Source organism: Ceratotherium simum, chromosome 10, assembly GCF_057802395.1.
Source record: "Ceratotherium simum simum isolate JZ-2026a chromosome 10, ASM5780239v1, whole genome shotgun sequence".
Taxonomy (NCBI): Eukaryota; Metazoa; Chordata; class Mammalia; order Perissodactyla; family Rhinocerotidae; genus Ceratotherium; species Ceratotherium simum.
Window position 1 is genome coordinate 31,146,379 of NC_141909.1, and position 21,422 is coordinate 31,167,800.

General features: G+C 39.1%; 1 protein-coding gene across 6 annotated transcripts in view; it reads right to left on the bottom strand.

Moving 5' to 3' along the window:
* SCEL (sciellin) overlaps positions 1-21,422 on the bottom strand; it is a 104,276-nt gene that overhangs the window by 70,929 nt on the left and 11,925 nt on the right. For 4 of the 6 annotated variants that reach the window (XM_087435961.1, XM_087435959.1, XM_087435960.1 and 1 more), the window contains exons 2-9: positions 18,686-18,747; positions 17,891-18,008; positions 15,061-15,120; positions 11,358-11,426; positions 6,631-6,699; positions 5,997-6,035; positions 4,811-4,891; positions 2,524-2,589 (exon numbers count right to left, since the gene is read on the bottom strand). In XM_087435961.1, coding sequence (XP_087292087.1) covers positions 2,524-2,589; positions 4,811-4,891; positions 5,997-6,035; positions 6,631-6,699; positions 11,358-11,426; positions 15,061-15,120; positions 17,891-18,008; positions 18,686-18,728 — 545 coding nt within the window. In that variant the 5' untranslated portion in view covers positions 18,729-18,747. Of the gene's footprint in view, positions 1-2,523; positions 2,590-4,810; positions 4,892-5,996; positions 6,036-6,630; positions 6,700-11,357; positions 11,427-15,060; positions 15,121-17,890; positions 18,009-18,685; positions 18,748-20,874; positions 21,001-21,422 lie in introns of those variants that run through there. The other 2 variants (XM_087435957.1, XM_087435958.1) reach the window with 2 other exon arrangements.

Sequence of the window (21,422 nt, forward strand, 5' to 3'; positions counted from 1 at the left end):
CATTAAAAATCAGAGTCCCTCATTTTTATCTGTTTTTGACCTATTTTCATTTTCTTTGTGTTTTTCTGGGGACAAAGATCTCTTTTTGAAGACTTTGCTTCCTTTCATCATTTAATAATTGCTTCTATTTTTCAGTTTTTATTAAAAAGGCTATTTCTGGGAATGCACTGGAATTAAAGGTGAGAAACAGAAGCTGTACTTTGAGCTCTTCCAAAGAAAAGCACTTCAGAAATCAAAGGCATTGCTACATTGTTATTATTCTCTCCTTCCCCTGAAAACTTGGCATGACATTAGCTCTGATCCTCAAAGAGAAGTCTTTCAGTTTAGCCATCATATTAATATATCTGTGACTCTAAAAAAGGAATGGATATCTAAATTGATCAACCTAGTCCAACAATCTTCTCTTTTTTTTAGTTCCGGTGCTGTGAATCTGATCCAGGAATCAGAAATAGGAACATTGTAACTCATTTTATCCTCCATGTAAATCACGTCCAGTGATGCATAAATTGTAAGGGCATATAGCCAAGTACTTTCAGTTCTGTGCAGAGAGCCATAAGCTAAACCAGCATTGAAAGCATGAGACGGTAACTCATGAATAATCCTTCCATATTTTTACACAGTTATATAACCAGTTGCTTACTATAATGATAATTTACATTAATATTGGAATAATGAATAGAAGACAAAAATAAGAAGCTATTTTGGAAATAACTCATAAGTATTTCTAAGCACCAGTTATTGTCTATCAAGACAGAATTGGATGGATAGCACAATACTCAGGAAACAATAGTAACTAGAAAAACTCCTAGTTAATATTTTCCCCATTTAGGTAGCTCCATGAAAGGTATCACTCATAAAGAAATATCTAAACACAGCCTGAGGGGAAAGAAGGTTTTAAACTAGAAACATAATCCATACTTGGCGGTTCATATAATAGGAAGTCATCTATAAATGAGCAGGTTAAAAAAAAACATTTTAACAGATGGTGTATAATTATATACATATATAAATAATATATAACATATATAAATAATATATATCTGTACATATATAAATACACACATGTATATACAGATACAACAACAGGTGTGGAAAAAGCAACTTGATCTCTTTGTGTCTATTGGTCAACTAAAGTTTATTTACATCCTTATAGACCCAACCTAAGTTATAATAGAGGATATTTATTTCCAAATATTTCCATTAGTTGGAAATTACAGAGATATAAAAGCCTGCACAGCAGATGAAAATATTAGGAAATAAAAACAATCTCATATTAAACAAGCACACCATTTAATAACTTTCTTTTCCAATTGCTGAATTGGGAAAATAAGGACCATTGAAACATGGAAATATTTGGTGAAGATATTCTAAAGGTTGGTGACTTGAAAACAATTTTGGACACCCTAAAGCAAAACCCAATCAGAGACCTATTTTTCTTCACGTGTAAGTGACACAGATTAGTGGAGTTCTCCACTTGTGTCTGCTTCTTTGAAGGCTAGAATAAGGCTCCACGTTTTGTTCACTGATATATCCCAAGATCCCAGAAAAATATCTGGCACACAGTATCACTTATTAAACATTTATTAAATTAATTTATTGTTGACATTCCTAGCATGGAAATGGTAGAACAAGGTGTCCTCTGCATGGTGTATAATTTTAGTTATGATTATTGCTCCAAACAAAAAGTAAAAGTAGCAAACACCCACCTATCACTCGACGCTTGCCAGAAACTTGCCACACATACCCCATCCAGTCCTCTGGGCTCATCACAGCCTGCAAGCAGCTGAGCGCCAGGAGCTCACATTGGAGCCCCGTCCGCTGTTTGACTCCATTCTATCCTCTACCACGCTTATAGATTCATTTATGTCCCCCCAACTCATATGTTGAAGTCCTAACTCACAGTGCTTCAGAATGTGAGCTTATTTGGAAATAGGGTCATTGCAGATGTAATTAGTTAAGTTAGGATGATGTCATACTGGAGTAGGATGTACCCCAATCCAATGTGATTAGTGTCCTTACAAGACCAGAACTTTGGACACAAACATGCACACAGGGAGAAGGCCATGTAAAGATGGAAGCAGAGATTGGGACGGTGCTTATACAAACCAGCTAATGCCGAAGACTGCCAGGAAACCAGCACAAGCTAGAGGAGAGCAGGGAACAGATCCTCTCTCACAGTCCTCAGAAGGAACCAACTCTGCTGATACCTTGATCTTGGACTTAAAGCCTCTGGAACTGCGAGGCAATAGATTTCTGTTAAGCCACCCAATTTGTGGTACTTTGTTATGGCAGCCCCCAGCAAACTAATACAGCTACTTACTGACTCCTCGCAACTTGTCAGGTTTCCTACCAGGGGCACTGGTACCCTGACCTCACTCCCACTGGGCACTGTCTTGTTCAGTGCTCAGAGTTCACCAACCTGCCTCCAATTTCTTCCAAAGCATCCACAATTATACTTCGTCAGTATCCAACACATTCTTCCAACAAGTTACATAGCAATTACATCTGACACGTTTCCCTTACCTTCTGCTTGCTCCTGTGCTTGGAGTGGCCTTATAACCTGGAGGGGGTGGTGGAAACCAGGACTGTCTGTTAAGAAATGACATCAGTTATAACCATGGTGCTTGAAAGGCCTGATCCCACCCACATGTCAGGCAGGAAAAGCTGAAAATAGTTGGACAGTTAAAAAGGCAATGAGAGGACTTTTCTATAAGGCCTCAGAAATAAAATGAAAGCTATTTCATAAATGCCATAGGAAGTAACTGCTATATATTGCAGGCTATCTGCTCCCCCAAGTAAATTCCTTTTCCCATTTCCTTTGACACTAAACAATGTAGACATTTCCTTACAAAGAAATCTGAAGGAAATCTGGAAAATAACATTTGTAAAATGTAAATACTAGGTTCATGGGTATTTATCATCAACATACCTCTTTTTCTTTCTATTTTTTCTGCATATCTGAAATATTTCATAATAAAAATAACAACAATCTTATGCTCTATTCAAAATACGGCTTTAAAAAACTGTGGGTTAGAAAACTCTGACAAGTAAGAACATTAAAAACATAAATGAACACCACAGCAATGCTAATCTCAGTTTTATATATATGTATATATACAAATACATATATATTCAATTGGAAAGATATCTTCACATTACTAGGGTATAATTTTAATTGGTAGAGATAACTAAGGGCACTGTCAAAAAGACTAAGATATGAACCCAATATGAAGATGTTCAGAGGAGAGTGACGTAGCCTAGAGAAGGAAAAGCTGGGATAAGGAGGACAGGAGAGCTGGCTTTAAATTCTTGAAGCAGGTATTCTCCGAGCCACCACAGGACTGAACTAAGATGAGACGGGAGTAGATCAAAGCAGATTTCAACTCAGTGTAAGTAGTCGATGCTATCCATGAGAGCTAGTCAAAGGTATACCACAAAAGTGAGAGTCTCATTGCTGGCTTCAATGGTCCTGAATTAAGCCCAACCTATCAAATGAAAGATTCTTGCACTGGTAGGAGATTGAACTAACTGACATTAAATTTCCCTTCCAACCTTAGGAATCTGTTTCTAACAGACAAAGGGTCAGGGGGATATGAAGTTTGGGTCTAAGAGAAAGGTGATCACATTTCTGAGACTGTGGATACAAATGGAATTCCAACTACAGGAAAAAGAGAATCAGCCGTTTCTCTCCAGGAGGGCTATGGCAGCGCCATGGCAGTCAGCCAGTCCATCAACAAATACTGAGCACCTACCCTATACCAGGCTTGGTCCTAGGTGCAGGCAAAGAAAACAAGAAAATTTAAAAAGTACTGAGGTTCACAACTGCTTGTTTTCCATAAGCATCATGATTCACTAGCACTGTGTTCTCTTCAACATGCAAAAATCGCTTCTACCATCACATTCTGTCTCATGAAGTATATTCTGCCACCACAGGTCTAGCTTCTCCTCCACACCTACTAGATAAATGGAACTCAGCACAGGCAGAATGTGGGAGGCCACGCAGGGAAAGTCAGAGGAGGTGGCAATAATCACACAAACACGGAGAGATGTCTCCAGATGGAGTCTTTGACTCTATATTTGGAAGGAGGGTCAATCCAACCTACAGAGCAGAGGAGGCGGTCATGATTCGGGCTGGTTTCAGGGGCGTGGCAACATACGGCCACACCGCAGTCATGATTTCAGGGTAAGGCATTCTCTGTCGTAGGACTCTATTAAAAGGTGTTACCTGAAGTAGCTCACCCCTTCAACATTTGAGCTCTATCATCAAAAACATTATCTAGAGGGGCCAGCCTGGTGGTATAGTGGTTAAGTTCACACGCTCCGCTTCAGCGGCCCAGAGTTCGTGGGTTCGGACCCCGGGGACAGACCTACACACTGCTAATCAAGCCATGCTGTGGTGGTGTCCCACATACAAAATAATAGAGGAAGATGGGCACAGGTGTTAGCTCAGCAACAATCTTCCTCAAGCAAAAAGAGGAAGATTGACAACAGATGTTAGCTCAGGGTCAATCTTCCTCACCAAAAAAAAAAAAAAAAAAAACCCAAAAGTCTAGATATTCAAGACCCTGAGGGAACTGGAGAAAAGACCACATATTTGAAAAAGAGATTAGCAGAAAAAAGGAGTGAAGTTTGAGGACAAAGAAATCCAGTAGGTGCTGGATCCCTGGGAAATGGAGGAAGGAACACGGAGGAAGGGCAGAGCAACTTTTTAACGCCGCCTGGGGGCCTTGGTCAACAAACTGGTTCAGAAAGTAAAGAACAGTGCTTGACAGAATATGAGCAAGAGGCAGACACAAGGAGCCCACCACACCTCTTTTTCTTTACAGGAGTAGCCGCAGAGGTAGAAGCTGGGGTGCTGGCGGTGTTTGCACTCAACAAACCTCCAGGCTGCCTGTTTAATGACAAGAACAGCAAATGATCACATTCCTGAAACTTTTTCATTCTAGCTTACCTTTGAAAGGTCTTATAATCTACTCATATCCCACCTGAACTCTATCTCCACACAGTTTTTCACTTGAAGAACAAAGAACAAAAAGAAAAAGTTCCTCCTTAGTTTACTCATTTTGTAAATTATCAGGCTCTCAGCTAAGTAACTAAAATTGAAGGAATTAATCGAAGAAATCATTCATTATATGATAGTAATTGTGTGTCTGAAATCCAGACCATTCAATTCAGATGTCCTATGGGTTTATATACATGAGTACATAAATACATATATACATATGTATACACTTATATATATGTATATAAATCCTGTAATTATTTTGTGACTAACAGAATTATATTGCATGTTTTTTGCGTTAAAAGCATTAACTTGTTGAAGAAAATGTTTAAAAATCACACCATTTTAAATCGCTAGTATTTATAAATATACACAGACCCTCACAAAAATGGAAGTGATCCAGGCCTGTTTCAACTAGTAAGAGGTGTAGTCCAGTGTGAAAATTATTTTACTTGTAAATACAAATTTAAAAACTAATTAAGTTTTCAAAAACCTACCAAGTTTGGGCTATTAGTAACCTCCAATAGTACATTCCAGGGAAAATATATCTCATCTAAACAGATTGTTAGCAGAGCCTAACCTAATGATTTCACGGCTCAATTGTGTTGTAAATGTGATGGTGTTTTGGGAGCTAAGCGAAATGTAGGGGAAGGAAGAGTTGCCATACGAGTAGGAAAAATTTAAAAAGTTTTGTGGGAAAACAATAAAGAATCTAGATTTTAAAAAAAAGAAATGGAAAGAAGAATGACAAGTTTTGGTGTTTGGTTAGAGCAGACGTCAGCAAACTTTTTCTGTTCAAGTCCAGAGAGTAAATATTTGAAGCTTTGAGGACCATTTCAGTATTTCTACCTCTCAACTCTGCCTAAGCGATAGGTGCTTAGCTATATTACAATGAAACTTTGGCCTGAGGGAGGTATACCCTGGTTTTTCTTAAACACATACGAAGAAATACACTTTATTCTTAAAACTTAACTTCAGTTAGAAAAGTACATACTTCTTTGCTACTTCCGGTGATCTAAATGTGGACCCATTTCTGGTAAGAAAAAAAAAAAGGCAAAAGTTTGAGCAGCAACAAAGGATTTATACTTGCATCAATTTACAATTGTCCCTGGATTTAGAGTTATTATAATTAAAAGTTAGACATTATTTGAAAGAATGAAAGCATCCATATTTGAATAAATTTGATAAGATGATTTTATGACCTTTTTATCTCTTATACCAGATTCTAAAGGAAATTTTTTTCCTTTAGAAAATTCAGTATCGTTTAAGTCCAATGTTTTTATCTGTTGGGTTCAGTAATTTTCTTTAGCAACAGAAATGTAAAATTGGCATTTACATGTATTTCATAATCTTGCCCCCAGGATAACTTAAACAGAAACATAAATGTGACAAGAATGATGGCCTGAAGCAATGAGCTCTCTTGATTTTTAAGCCAGGCAACAGGATTTTATTTTTCTCTAATCTTGAGCGGGAGTAAAGGCTTTTTTCCCAGAATTTTCATGTTAAAAAAATAGAAGATAAGAATTTACAGAAAGATATTAAGTAGGACTGAAGAACTGTAAGTAAATAAGTAATGCTTAGAAAAATATTATACTTGAGCCGTTCCCAAAGTCAGTAGATACTGGTACCTATTGGTTAGTCGGTTATCCAAGGTATTGGCCTTATATGTTTTAGTGGCATCATTTCTGTCTGAGATCCTTTATAAAGAAATAAGACAAAAGTCTAAATGAACATTTAGATTATTAAACTCCTTTCAGACCTCTTTCATACTAGAACAACATAATCTCTCTCTAGTAAAGAGAATTTTTCAGGTGTTACATTTTAGAAAATTTTACAATAGAAAAAACTACTTATGACAAAATCTATTTATGAGGTTATTTTGATGCTTTTCTACTTGCCTTTCTGACTCACTGAGCATTTAATTCATTAACTATTTTATAATCATTATTGTTTAATAATATCTAGTCAATGACAGTACTTCTTATGTCAGTAAAAGGCATCAGTGGAAGACTTAAGTATTTCTTTAAATGTTTTGTAGCATAGAAAATGCTATATGTTTGCCAAACTCATTTTATTTTCCTTCTGAGCACACAGGAAGACCACATTTCCCAATCTTCACTGCAATTAAGTTGGGACCATGTGACTGAGTTCTAGATTGAAGAATATAGGCAGAGATATTGTTTGCCACTTCCAGACCCATCATAAAACCTCTTTCGTGATCCTCCATGCTCTTTCTTCCCCTTCTGCTATAGCTTTGCTACTCATGGGTTGAAGATGGAAGCACTCAAACATGGAAAGAATTTAGATCTCTAGTCACTTCATGGAGCACAGATGTCCCCTACTCCTTCAGCCAATCACATTGGACTCTGATGAGAGCAAGCAATAATCTTCTGTTATGCTAAACCACAGAGATTTGGGAACTACAGAGAGAACTTGTTAAAAGAGTTACTCTACCCTGGCAAATTAGTTTACTTTGACTAACATATTTAGTTAATAGGTCCTACTGGCCATCAGAAGTTTTAATTCCTCTAATCTCAGGTCTCCTCAAGGAGGGTAGGTCTGGAAAAGGTGTGTTTGTCCGTCCCTCGGGTCAGGAAAGAAAATTAGAAATCCTGTAGTCTCCACGCCATTAGCGGAATCTCATGGCTACAGCCCCTGTTCCTTCCTTTTCCTCCCTACACCATATAGGAAGGTTCTCCTGAGATGTGGGGCTGTCTTCTGGAGCATTCTTCAGGCTTGCACAAAACTGGGATGTAGCAAAGTTAGGTTCAGGAAAACAAAAGGTCAGCAAGACTCTTCTGTTGATCCCCTACTATGGATCTACTATCACTTTCTCTAAACTTTCACTTTAACCATCAACTTTAGTACAGGGCTTTATATAAACCATTTCTGGGAAGATGGACACTAACTCTGCCTCACTCTAAAAAAAATTCATGTGGGAAAAGATATGACTTAACTGTCATAAGTTTAAAATAATTTCAATTCCTAGATGTTATTTTGACATGTGTAACTAAAATATTGGGTAAATAACTCTAATAAGTTATTTAGATATAATACTCAAAATTCTATGAGTCAACCCCAAACACAGTTTCTGTTTTTGGTACATACTGCCACAAACTGATAACTCTTGAATGTAAAAAGGAAGGAAGGTTGGAATCCTCAGAGCTCCCCATTCTCAACAGACTGTTCATAATACAGGCACTGACTTGCACAGAATCCTCGAATCCATGTACAAAAAATTCATGTCTAAAGTGATCATCAGGCCAAAGACTGAATATGTCCCCTGCACTAACTGCTACGGAGCCTCTGAAATGTTTGTATTTAAAGGGTTCTGCAGTAAACCAGTGTGGATACCATAAGATATCAGGTAATCCTAAATCTTAAATCTTAAATGTTCCTTGACAACTCTATTCAGATTCCATAGCTGTCTATCAGATCCTCATATAAGATAAACGTAATCTTGGGAAATTGCTACTCTGGTACCCTGAAAACAACAATCTGTCTAAAGCAAGTAGAATCTTAATATCAAACGTTCTCAAGGCGTAAATAAAGGTGAGTTCTGATGGTAAGATTAAATGCAGTTAATCAAAATTCTACAGTGTAAATCTGTATAGGCAATACTGACTGTAGGTAATAATAAAAGGGGCTACCTACTAATCTTTGCCTTTCATTTTATACATTTTCCTCTACTCTTCAGAACACTTCTACAAGGCAGGCATGATTATTTTCATTTTATAGATGAAGAAATGGCATCTCAGAGAAGGTGGATGACTTTCTCTTGGCCACACAACTAGGAAGTAGTCTACATTTCCAAAGTCTTTCCAGTAGGCACCAACGTCATACACCTGATTCTGCAGTGTGATTGTTCCAACTCTCATGTGTTAGGTCAACATGTCTTCCTTCATTGTTCTTCCCCTCCACTTTCTCTTCCCTGCCGCTAGGGGTATCAGTCTATGAATAATAACGGAGAAAACTAACCCACCATTCCAATACATATGTCAATTTCTTATTACTTAGTGAGATTAACTTTGTACTTCTCTTGGAAATTAAGTTTTTGCCAACTTGTGATATGAAATAGATTGTTTCAATAGGAGTCAGTCTTGGAGACAGGAAATACCCCAACACTATAATTAGCAATATGATCAAAAGAACCAAAGGAAATGTTGCACTTCCACCTCAGAACACTAGAGGTCTCCCTAGCCTAGATTTTCCACATTAGTCATTAAACCACCCTCAGGATTTGGGCCATATCGCACCGCATGCTGCATACACTACTATTTACTTATGTCCCTTTAAAACATCTCGTATTTTTACCTACATACGTATATTTTTAAAGTGAACTCTTTAAATGTAAACTCAGTACTTTTCTCATTTAAAATAAATGCATTATTATTATTGATATGCACCAGATGTATTTGATCATCTTCCTTCTAAAATTATTTCGCACCTCTCATTTGGAGTGACCTGTGTTACGGAAGTCTGACTCCTGCTAACAGGACCTTTCTTCACTGACCCCAGTGTTCTCTCCCTCACATCTATTTCCACACTTAGAGAGATGTAGCTTACTGTTGGGAGATAGCACTCCCTGGGGAATAAGCTGACCAGGATACTTCTTCCAAACATGCCATAAATCTCCATGGAAATAAAACACGTAATCTCTGATCTCATTTTCTAGTGCATAAAATGAAGAGTTTGGGCTAGATTGGTAGCTCTGAATTTTGGCTTCACCTTAGAATCACTTCCTAAGCTTTGAAAATGCCTGAGCCTCTGGGGCCAGCCCCGTGGCAGAGTGGTTCAAGTTCCAAGTGCTACGCTTCAGCTGCTGTTCGGATCCCAGACACAGACCTACTCCAGTCATCAGCCACGCTGTGGAGGCATCCCATACAGAAAATAGAGGAAGACTAGCACAGATGTTAGCTCAGGGCTAATCTTCCTCACCAAAAAAAATATATGTATATATATACCTGAGTCCCACCTCAGACTAATTAAATCAAGATTTGGAGAGGTGAGAAGTGGTGGGATCAAGTTACTAGCAAAGTTTTAAAGTTCACTCCGTGATTCCAATTTGCAGCCAAGGCTGAGAATGACTCAACTAGTTTGTCTGTGAGGTCCAATCTAGTCCACTGCCAATGTTCCAAGGCTCTTTCTTGACTGACTTGGTAGAAACTTTCAGACACTCAGCCCACAAAAGATTAGGTCTCCCACATTCTTAGAGATAGTGTTTCCGTCTTCAGTTAATGGTGCAATAGGACAGCCTGCAAAGCCAGGGTGAATAAACAGAGGTACTCTGACTCCTCTCTCCACACACTGCCATGGAGATGAGATCTGGCACATATAGTTCTACAAACTCATTTTTCTCAAGGCTTTAATTACAAAAGTGAGGCCAGCTCCTTAGGGATGTCAGTGCTGCTTGTCCTCTGTTAGGCAGACTGACTTGAAAACCTATAAAGTGTGCAGAAGGATACACATTTGCTATATTAATTAACATTGGCACAGTCTGAATACAGACTCTATTAGATTCCATAAGTGTCAGCATAACTGCTTAAAATGCAGCTGGTGGCATGTTTGTCTACACCAGCAGGACATCTTTAGCTACAGGGAGTGACCTCAACTATCAATGGCCTCAGGTGTCCATTGTGTCTAGACTCCAATGAAAAATGTTAACTTTGCTCTTTGCTTAAACTAAGAATCTCTACCAAATATAAAACAAAAATGTGATTTGTGGCATGTACACGTCCACCTGAAGAGACATTGTCACTTTTCTCTATAGAGATGAGCCCTTTCCCTCTGAGTAAGAGGGAACTAACAGCAGGCACAACTTAATGGACTCATTCTTTGAGCCATATGGTGATTCTGTTGCTGAAAGAGCAGTTTCACTTTCTAAGGTAAAGAGCTAATGTCTTTATCCTAGAGGAGATCAAAAGTATTGTATTAAAAATTCCCAGTCTCTCCAGAAAGTAGTTGTACAGAAACTGCTGTTTCTCCACCATCAGGGTGGAAGTACCAAAAGTTAAAACAAGGACCGACTACTTACATTCCCCCAAATAAATATATTCTCCATTTTAAATTGAACAGATTCCATGCAGTGCCCATTCTACCTATACTCAAGCCAATTTCTTCAGAATTTTTTATATCAATCTACTATTAGCAGGATTTTAGAAAAATAGTATATCTGATCAAGATTTTATGAGTTTTGAAGAAGATAATTCAGTCCTTATAGCCCTTCTGTCCCTGGGGATAAAATATTAATGGTTCAAAGCTTACTTTGGTAAACATTTAAATACTTCATGCTCTATAAGAAATGGGATTTAACATATGTCATGAATTCTGCTTACACGGTTCAAAAACACCTTACCTGTCCAAAGTGTCATCAGATCTGTACCGACTAATTGTGGCTTTTGGCACATCTCTCTCATTTGTTTTCCTGTAGTAAATAATAATTACAGAAAGATCAAAAAGATTACAAAAAAATTTTATAATATCTATCATGCATTTGGTAAAACTTTGGCCTATTCAGGTAGGAGATATACATGTTATCAAGAAAAGACAGATTTTAGTACCCAAATATTCCAAAGTTTTGCCTTGGATAGAATAAATTATGGCAAACCCAATTCCCCATGCTAATAAAGGAATTCTTCTCTAGGTCTAATTATTTCTAACTACAATGCAACATATTCAAATTGGGGATAAGGATATGTAAAACAAAGAAACACAACATGTAAAATGGTTAATAACTAATATGTACTCCTGTCAGTGTTGTTGACTTTTACATAATAGGAACTCAATCCTTTGTAATCAGCTATGTCTTGTTTGCAGAGTTTCAGCAGCACCATAAGCTAGCATAACAGGCTAAATACAAAATGCTTTACTTAAAGTTCAGCACCGTGGACAGGGTTGAAAGACCAGAACTTGCTGGCAGAAGAGAGGGAGGAAGAGGGAGGAAAGAAAGGAAAAGAGAAACAAGAAAAGCTGGAAACAATTGAAAAGAAGACAGTAGGAGAAGAGAGAAAGGATAGATGTGGGAAGAAAAAGAGAAGAGAGAGGAGATAGGGAGAAGGAGGGAAAGGAGAGACAGAGGCAGAGAGAGTAGAGGAAAATAGATATGCAGAAAAAAGAGGAGAGGGAAGAAGACATCGAAATAAGGAAAGAGAGGATAGAAGACAATAGCAGGAATCATGATCATCAAAGCGGCGGAAAAATCTTGATCAGACACATATCAGCAAAAACAATCCTGTTTAATGCCTCATATAAGCCCACGATAGAGGGAAAGCAAGCTCTTTGAGGAACTATACCATGATTTACTGTGTTTGCATTTCAAAGCATCCTTTGAAGCTGACAGATCAAATGTATTGAATCAGTAAAAGTACTAAAATAGTATATATAAGATTTAATTTTTCACTTGATGTAGTAAATTTTATTAAGCAAATATTTGGAGGTAAGCAATACATAATGCACTGTGCGATGACTATAAGGAAGTCAAGAATGAAATAACTATGGATGCTACACACACAGAACTAGAGGGACAAGTTAGATACATATACCCAAAGGTAGAAAGTGGCCAGTGTCGTAAAAGAGGTTGAGGTAAAGTGCAAGAAAGTTCTAAGTTGAGAAAGCTTATTTCCAGAGGTAGGAATCAGAGAAGGCTTTATGGATGAAGTGCAGCTTGAGCTGGGCCATGGAGGATAAATAGATGTGAACATTTTCAAACAGAAGTAGAGGGAATAGTGTCAGTGAAGGCAAAAAAAAAAAAAGTAATGAAAAATGCTTAACGCAATTATCCAAGTTTTTAAGGAAACTTGGAGTGAAATCATGGTATGGTTCACCACCATGTGTAATGGGTGAATGCAAATAGGTGAGGCCATGTGACCCCCTTCCGTAAAACAGCCTCTTCACATGCACCATCACTTTACTTCTCATTAGTTGGCTTATTCTTCCTAGCACTTATGGCAACATGACATATTATATTGTGTTTATTTATTTTCAGTCCCCTCCCCAACCCCCGCCGCCCCCTTCGACTAGGATGCAAGTTCTATGAAAGCAGGGACTTTGTTTTGTTCCCAGTCCTTAGGCCAGCATCTGGCTCACAGTAGGCATCTCTGCACATGTTTGTGCTATCAGCCTTATTTGACACATTTCTATGATCTGGCAGAGGAAGTACATAGCAAAATTTCTTAGTTTATGCATAATATGAAGCTGTCATTTAAGGTGATGAGAATATATTATTTATCTTTCTTTTCCTTTTTTTTTTAGTCTCTGCTTATGCAGAGCTCTTTGCACATATTGTCACTTCTGCAGGAAATGCTTCTTTCCCTGCTCCATGCCCACCAGCCATGCTTTCTCACTTGAAAACCTTTCTTCTTCATCCTTCAAGCAGTAGCACTAACACCAAAGGCCACTTCCTTGGTGAGGTCTCTGATTTATTCAGGCAGAGTTATTCTCTCTATTTTCAGAGCACTGTCACATACTTCTACAATAGCACTTTCCATGGTAAATGCTAGTGCTTCACTTTATGGACCCATCTCTTTTCATGAATGTGAGAGCTCCTTAAAGTCACGGATTGTGTCTTATGCATCTTTGTATTCCCAGCACCTAGGACAATGTCAGCATATAGCAGGTGCTCCAAAGTGGTGTTGAGTGAACCTCAAAGTGGATACAGCCTCTGCAAAAGGGAAGAAAAGTGCCAAGTGGGCATCCATTTGAGCAAATGCAAGGAGAAAAATAATCCACACCACCCTTTTGGGAAGATGTAGATTGAGTCACTAGTTACAGGTCGAGGTGAAAATGTCTTGGGCTTATAGATTTTCATTACTGAAGATAAAAGCTCAGTGTGCTGCTTTAGCTAAAATGCTGTCCACCAACAGGAAGGGTTCAGAAAACCAATATAGCTTAAAATACAAAATAAGCACAGAAGGCATTAAGCTTCTGCTATCCTGAAATATACTAAGAATATAAAGCTTAGTTTTCCCAGTCACAGTTCAAAACAAGTATGTTTATTTCGTTAATAGTTCCAGAGAAAGGCAAATAAAATGAAGGAGCAATTTCCACTGGTGGCTGGACTCAAAGATCAGGATCCCTTTGTTGGGTGAGATGAAGGCCAACTGAGAACAAGGCTGTAATCTTCAAAATCTTGAAGACCAAGGAGAGGGCACAGGTGGAGTCGGCCGAATCACAGAACAGTCAATGGGAGGAGCTAAGGTTAAGAACCACAAAACCAATCGGATGCTTTGGGTAGAGGGCTGTAAGCTCAGGACCCTTAGAACAGGTCAAAATTATGAACAGGTTTAAAAGGGTTTCGAGAAATTCACAGATAAAAGTTTCTAAAATAGACATATTCAAGGTGTCTACGTAACTTTTGAAAGTCCACACAAAGAAAGACAACCACACTCCTTTACTAAGTACCTCTTGGTGACACATAGGCTACTAGACCCAATAAAACCTGTATCTGATAAAGAATTAGGTTCTTCTAATGGGTGTGGTTGTTTGTACGTGTGTGGGTGTAAATGTGTTTTAGTAAGAATATTATCTATTTATTTGATCAATCTTAGATTATTTGCATCATTGTGATTACTAGTTTTGTCTGAATTTTCCAATGAAGTTGCATTTGTCAGTCTATTTGCCACTGAGTATCATTTAGTGGTTTTCCACTAGCCCAGGAGTTTCTATAAAGACGTATACTGTCCCATAAAACAAGTGAACTCTGGAGCTGTTATGTCTGTTTTTTAGGGTTCCTTTACCTAAGGTTCAGACATGTTTTATCTGGTCACATTTCTGTGGGAGCCCTTTCCTTTTCCCATCAGGAGGGCCACCTCAGCGGAGCAGGCAGAGGATTGGTTATTCTACGCCTCCAAGCTGTAGTTCCGGGAGCAGGGAACTGGAGAAGCACAGAGTTTGCCCTGTGGAAACCCCTGATGATATCACAGATTCTCCTTCACGAGCCCAGAAAGTCAGGGAAAGCCTGAGGCTAGCCACAAATATTCAGCCTGTCTTGAACAAGTCTTCTCTCAAAAACTACCTTCTTTGTGTTTCTGCTAATGATGTAACTTGTCTGAAACACCCACCTGTCCAAAGCATCATGGGAGTTATGTCGGGTGAGCACCACCCTACCATAATTTTCATCTCTGCAGAGAAAGAACAAAATTAAGTCACGTGAAAAGTTACCAGAGTATTTAGTAAGTACCGAACAAGGAAGACAGGAAAGAGCTCACAATTCTTGGCAAGGTTAATAATTTTACTTCAGGCATGAAAACACAACTACGTATTTATTTTAACCAGTCACCACTTGAAAGATCATGGTGAAAAGAAACAAGTTTGTCAGTACAAATGGTCGTTATTCTAATTTATCCCATGAGATTTCCATGTGATTCAACAATGGAATGAGTGTTCGTTGTTTTGTTTGTTTTTATCAGAATGTGGGAACATGCGGCCATCTACCTTGTATATATTAGAAGAGTCCTTTTCTGCAGAAAAGCAAAAGCTTTCTACAAACATGTTTTAAATTTAATTAAGCCTATCATGTCTGGAAATTTTCATTTGATAGACTCAGTTTTCCTTGACAAAAAGTAGAAAAATAAGTACTGATATTTGTGGTTAAGGAGGTTTAACACACACAGGAGATTTAGCCCATTTTTTAACCATGAGAAGACCTAGTTGCTCTGTTTGGTCTTTAAAATAATCCTATAAATTAGGCAGGGAAGACACTGTTATATCCAATTCACAGATAAGGACATTGATCAGGGATTTTGCAGCTTTCCTAAGGCCAAAAGGTTAGCAAGTGGGTCTAGGACTCAGATATTTTTATTTCAAACCTTTGCTTTTCCTGCTAGTCAACTCTGCAACAGACCTTCATACATACAGGGCCAAAGCTATGTCTTTCTTACTTTGTATAGTGGACCTGAAAGTACAGGCAATTTTAGGAAATGTCAAAGCATGTAGTAGAGCCTTTGGCCTTGAGCCAAGGCAGAGAGTGAGTATCTGAACCTTTTTCATATCAACCCAACCAAACCTGAAATACCACATTTCTCCTGGTTCTGCTCCACTATCATTGCTCAACACTCTGAAACCATTTATAATAAAGCTATAAAAGAACTGTAGTAGACAATAAAACAGAAAGATGAACAGTGAAGCTGAAACAATTCCGGCAAATATATACCCTTAAAGATCCCAAGAGAGCTTTTCCATCTCTCTTGTTATCCCTTCCCTAAGCTTGTGAGAGAGTAGCAAACACCAGACACGTTTTTACCTGAAGAAGAAGCATTAACACATAGCCCAGAATTGGGCCAGTGGGAGTGAGAGAAGCATCTGAGCCAATTTCCCCTTCATTCAGCAGCTGTCATGCCATCCAAACTGGCTTCCCTGGGCCTTTTTAAGGAGGCATGCCTGGCATAAAACCATCATTCCTACCAACTGTAATTTGTCTTAGACATCTCTATCTTCACCCATCTGTGCAAATATTTGCAACCCAAAATTTATGATCTACATTTGACATCACTCTACCACTATGGAAGAATGGAAATGCCATATTAGGCTTCAACAGAAGCAGTAAATGTTGCTTCATAGGAGGAAATGATTGTCGTCCAAGAGTATTAACTGCAAAAGTTAGTATGAGTCTCCAAAACCCCCTATAGTTCCTTAAAATAATAAGATTTAATAACAGAAATTAATAGACATTTTTATTTAACAGTTACAAGTATGCTCCTCAAATAACCAGGAGTAAGTATTCTCATCAGTAAGTATTCAACCATGAGTAAGTTGAGAAGCAAGGCTTCTCAACTTCAGCACTATTGACATTATGGGTTTGATAATTTTTTGTTGTGAGGAGTGTCCTGTGCATTGTAGGATGTTTAGCAGCATCCCTGGCCTCCACCCACTAATGTCAGGAGTAATCCCCAATTTGACAAGTAAAAATGTCTCCTGACCTTGCCAAATGTCCACTGGGGAAAAAACTGCCCCTCAATGAGAACTACTGGTGTAATGGAAAGACAATGGGTCATGTTAAAATCTCAACTCCACCACGTAATAGCTGTGTGCCATTGGACAAGTTACTTAACTTCTCTGAGCCTCAGATTCCTCTTCTGTAAAATGAGGATATAATACCTACCTTGTGTGATTGTTGTGAGATTTAATAATGCTTTATATGTAAAGTACCTAGTATCAAGCCTGACACATAAGAGGAATCAAAAAATGTATGCGTATGCGTATATATATATAATTTATAATAAGTACATTTGGGCTGGACAAATGTCTACTGTAAATCTATGTTGGCAATGAGGCAATCTGCCTATGGTCATATTTTTCAGATCTTTAAACATATAGCTAATAGAAGCAATGCTCAAAGCAGACAACCTTCTTGGTGGTAAATATTGTCACCTACAAATTTGCCACTACCTTTCCAATACCTAGAGGTATATGACCCAGTTAGGATTAATATGAGTTGAGAATTTATTGATTTCACTTGAGCATAATGAAATTTTAGATAAATTATTATTAAATTTGTAATCATGCTATAATGTGTTTGTTTCAACTGACATAATCAACATGCACCAGGAATCTCCCTACCATGGATTAAATATTACCTATTTGGAAACTGGAAAGTCATGTTTTCTTTTCAGGTTATCAAGTAGGCACAAATGTCTATTCTAGTTAGACAATGAAACCCTGCTTTCTCTCACTAATGACTCACATTCTATTAGATATATGAATATTAAAAATGGTAGATTGTCTTGAAAATATGATATAACCAATTTCTGTTTACTGAATCTTACCAAAAATTAGGCCATGCAACAAAGTGTTTTAGAAGGAAAGTATTCGCTTTTCAGATGGCCATTAGCTTCCCAAGCAGAGAATGGCTCTCTCCGCTCACCCACCTACCCACTTTCCACACCCTCCTACCTTTCTTCTTCAGGACGTTTCTTTATCCAGCTGTTATCCTGTAAGAAAGTCCTCCTTTTGTTCATCTCAAGAAAACCCTGCTGCCTCAGTGTGCTCCCCTGAGTGGTACTCTTCATATCTATCAACAGAAAAATGAAAACTTGGGAGATGTAATTGCCTGAAGTTGAGTGTGGGTTTGTTAACCTGAGAACCTTGAGAGGCACATCTGATTGGCCAGCATCAATCTTCTAGGCTGGCAAGTCCAGTACTGTTTCAAAGTAGGATGCACTAGCAAGAAAGAACAAATCCCATACCCCGTCATCAAAGATAACATATAAAATTGCTCAGGTGCCAACTGAAACCGCCAATGCTGCTCACGAGGCTCCATCTGGCACCTGGAAATGTAGAACCACGGGCCTGGGATAAACCAAGTTGGGGTTTAGTGGGTTGGCCATTTTACTCGAAAAGACATATGCCTTGGAAATACACACAGGACTGCTTTCTAAAGTACCCAGTAAATAACAGTCAATAAGTCCTGGTGCATTGATTCTAAATAACTTAATTCTTTGATCTCATGAGAGCCAGCAGCATAGAAAGTCACACATATAAAAGGGTATTTTTTAAATATTTAAATTGCAATGACATGAGTAAAGCTGTGGCACTTTTACTTTTTTCTTAAGCCTAACTTTAGCAATGCTAATTAAATTAGACTGTTGCTTCTAAGCATTCAATATCTATATAAAAGAAGTAGGACCTGTGAGTTGGTTCTCCTATATTTTTAAGTTTTCTGAGTAAGAGAAACATCATCCACATTACCATTTCCTGTGGGTGGAGTTTTTCTCAAGTTAAAATTGGACATGATGCCTTCCAGTAAGGATCTAAAAGAAAAATGGGGGTGGGGGAAAACACAACAATGACTCTAAGAATCTACAAATGACTCTTTCATTGCTAACAAGACACATTTTTCAATGACATTGACAGTCACATGATCTAGTATAATGAATACATGACCTAAAGTGCCCACTAAGAATCTGAGAGTTCTTCTATCTCAATGTATTTATTTTACAGATGAAGAAACACCCAGAGCTTTCAGTGTCCCTGCTGTTATATAACAAGCAATTAGCCGAATCAGGCCATCAATTAATTCACTTATTCAATCAATACATAAGCACTGAGTGTCTGGTACTGATCCAGGAGCTGGGGACAAAAAGATGAGTAAGACAAGTGTCTGGTCAGGTGAGTAGGGAGACAGAGACAGGGAACTGATGGCACAGTACACAGAGTGCCCTAGGAAGGCTCTTCAGCCCTTCTCCGGGGGAGCCAGAGCGAGGCCAGGAAACTGATGTGTGATCAGAAGGCAAGCAGCCAGAGGCTGGAAATCACGGATCTGGGGAAACACAGGTGATTTTAGGCAACCACTGCAGGGGAAAGCCCAAAGTTTCTCAGCTATGACCAACCACTACTATTAGACTGTTAGGGGATTGAAGGGACCCACAGCCCCAGTTTGCCCAGGACTAACTGGGTTTCCAGAGCTGCATTATGACTATGAATCCTAGGGATTTTTGCTTTCATGGGCCTCTTCTTTCACACACACACACACACACACAATTAAAAATTATATTTTATGACTGTGTTAGTATAAAGATGAATAACAATCCAGTCTGGCTTCATTATTATACATTCAGTATTATTATAATATTCGTTTTTTCTTTTGCTGTCAAAAGGAATTGAAATGTGGGCCCCTAAAGGTATCGTGGGCCCTAGGCACTGCCTTTTCCGCTTAACGAATAAGTTGGCCCTAGAATGTGAGACTTCCAGTTTTAAAACCAGGAAAGTCCTAGGCAAACAGGGTGGCTGGTCACCCCAGGTGAGGTATCATGTTTTTTGCAGAGCCCATCCAATCACACAGTGTATGGAATGTTGGAGGGAAATTAGATCTCAAGTCAGAAGCAAGTTCTAGGCTCAGATTTATCATATCCACGGTCTATAATTGAACCATTCAATCTCCCTTTAAAAATGGGGGTAATGAAACCTGCCGTCTATTTCACAAGGTTGTTGTGATGGTCAAATAAATAATGTATGCAAAAATCACTTTGTTAAACTATTAAAGCTATTTGGATTTACAGCAGTATTATCAGACAGCTGTTTATAGGTATAACTTGGAGGTTCTAAAAGCCCCCATCTCCAGCCCTCTGATGCAAAAGTATCTCCTGCAATAACTTGCCACACGACTTGAAATGGTAAAGATACATTCCTTTGGCAAGGCATTGTTTTCCCTGGGGTCGTCTTTTTTTTTTAAAGGAAGATTGGCCCTGAGCTAACATCTATTGCCAATCTTCATCTTTTCTTTTTGCTTGAGGAAGATTGTCCCTGAGCTAACATCTGTGCCAGTCTTCCTCTATTTTGTACATGGGATGCCTGCCACAGCATGGCTTGATGGGCGGTGCGTACTCCGTGCCCAGGATCTGAACCCGCGAACCCTGGGCCTCCGAAGCAGAGCGCGTGAACTTCCCCACTACTCCACCCTGCCGGCCCTGGGGTCGTCTTTTAGAATGTCAATTCCCCTGGACTCAGTGAGAAGTGGAAGCTATTGGTGCCCAGACTCCTTTACCAGTCTGGTGCTTGGGGGCTATAGGCTCAGGCTGCACCTCCTCTGGGGAACTGCCCTCAGCTGGTAGGGCTGCCTGGTTACACACGCTCCCCACACGGTACAACTGTGACTGACCGACCCAGGATAGGAAGACGAGTCTCTCTCCTCAGGGTAGAGCCAATTCTGCAGGTGATCTGTGCTTCAGAGCTCACCATGGGATCAGGCTGAAGCCAGACCAGCAGACAGCACATCCTGCTCAGCTCCTTCCCCTGCCTCCCCTTCCTGTTTGTTCCCTTTCTCCTTCCTCCCGAGAACATTTCCTCAATAAGTCACAGATTCCCATATTCCTCTCAGACACAGCTTCAAGGGAACCCAACCTAAGACCAACAACCAATGTAGTCAACCACGGCATTACCTTCACAGAGACCAGCGGCTGTTCACTCCACTAATAGCTGAGAGTCTGAAGGGTTAGTGAAGTCAGAAAGCTCTGCATTTAAGGGATGCTATTTACTGACTGTGTCATCTTGAGTGTGTTATAGTTCAGCTCCCTCATCTGTAAAATGAGATGAAATATGGTCGTTTGGGGGATCAAATTAGATGACATATGTAAATTGTCTAGTTACTGCCCAACACACAGTAGGTGCTCAATAATTCTTAACTTCATGCCTTGGAAAGCAGAGAGCAAAGACATTGGGGAGGTGTGGTGGGTGTGGGGAGGGGATGGAACAGCCTTGAATTGGGACCACGGGCATGCAGGGAGTGTAGGGCAGCCCTTGGTTGGCTGTGCTGGGAGATTGCTAAAACTGTGTCTGAAAGGGGAGGAAAAGAGGCCTGTGAAGACAAACTTCAATCGCTACTGCTTGTTCATTTCTTCTCAGTCTGGCCCCACTTCTCTGAGTTCTTGGCTAATCTATTTCCTGTTTCTAAATGGGCTCTGATGAATTCTTTCCCTGAGCTGGTAAA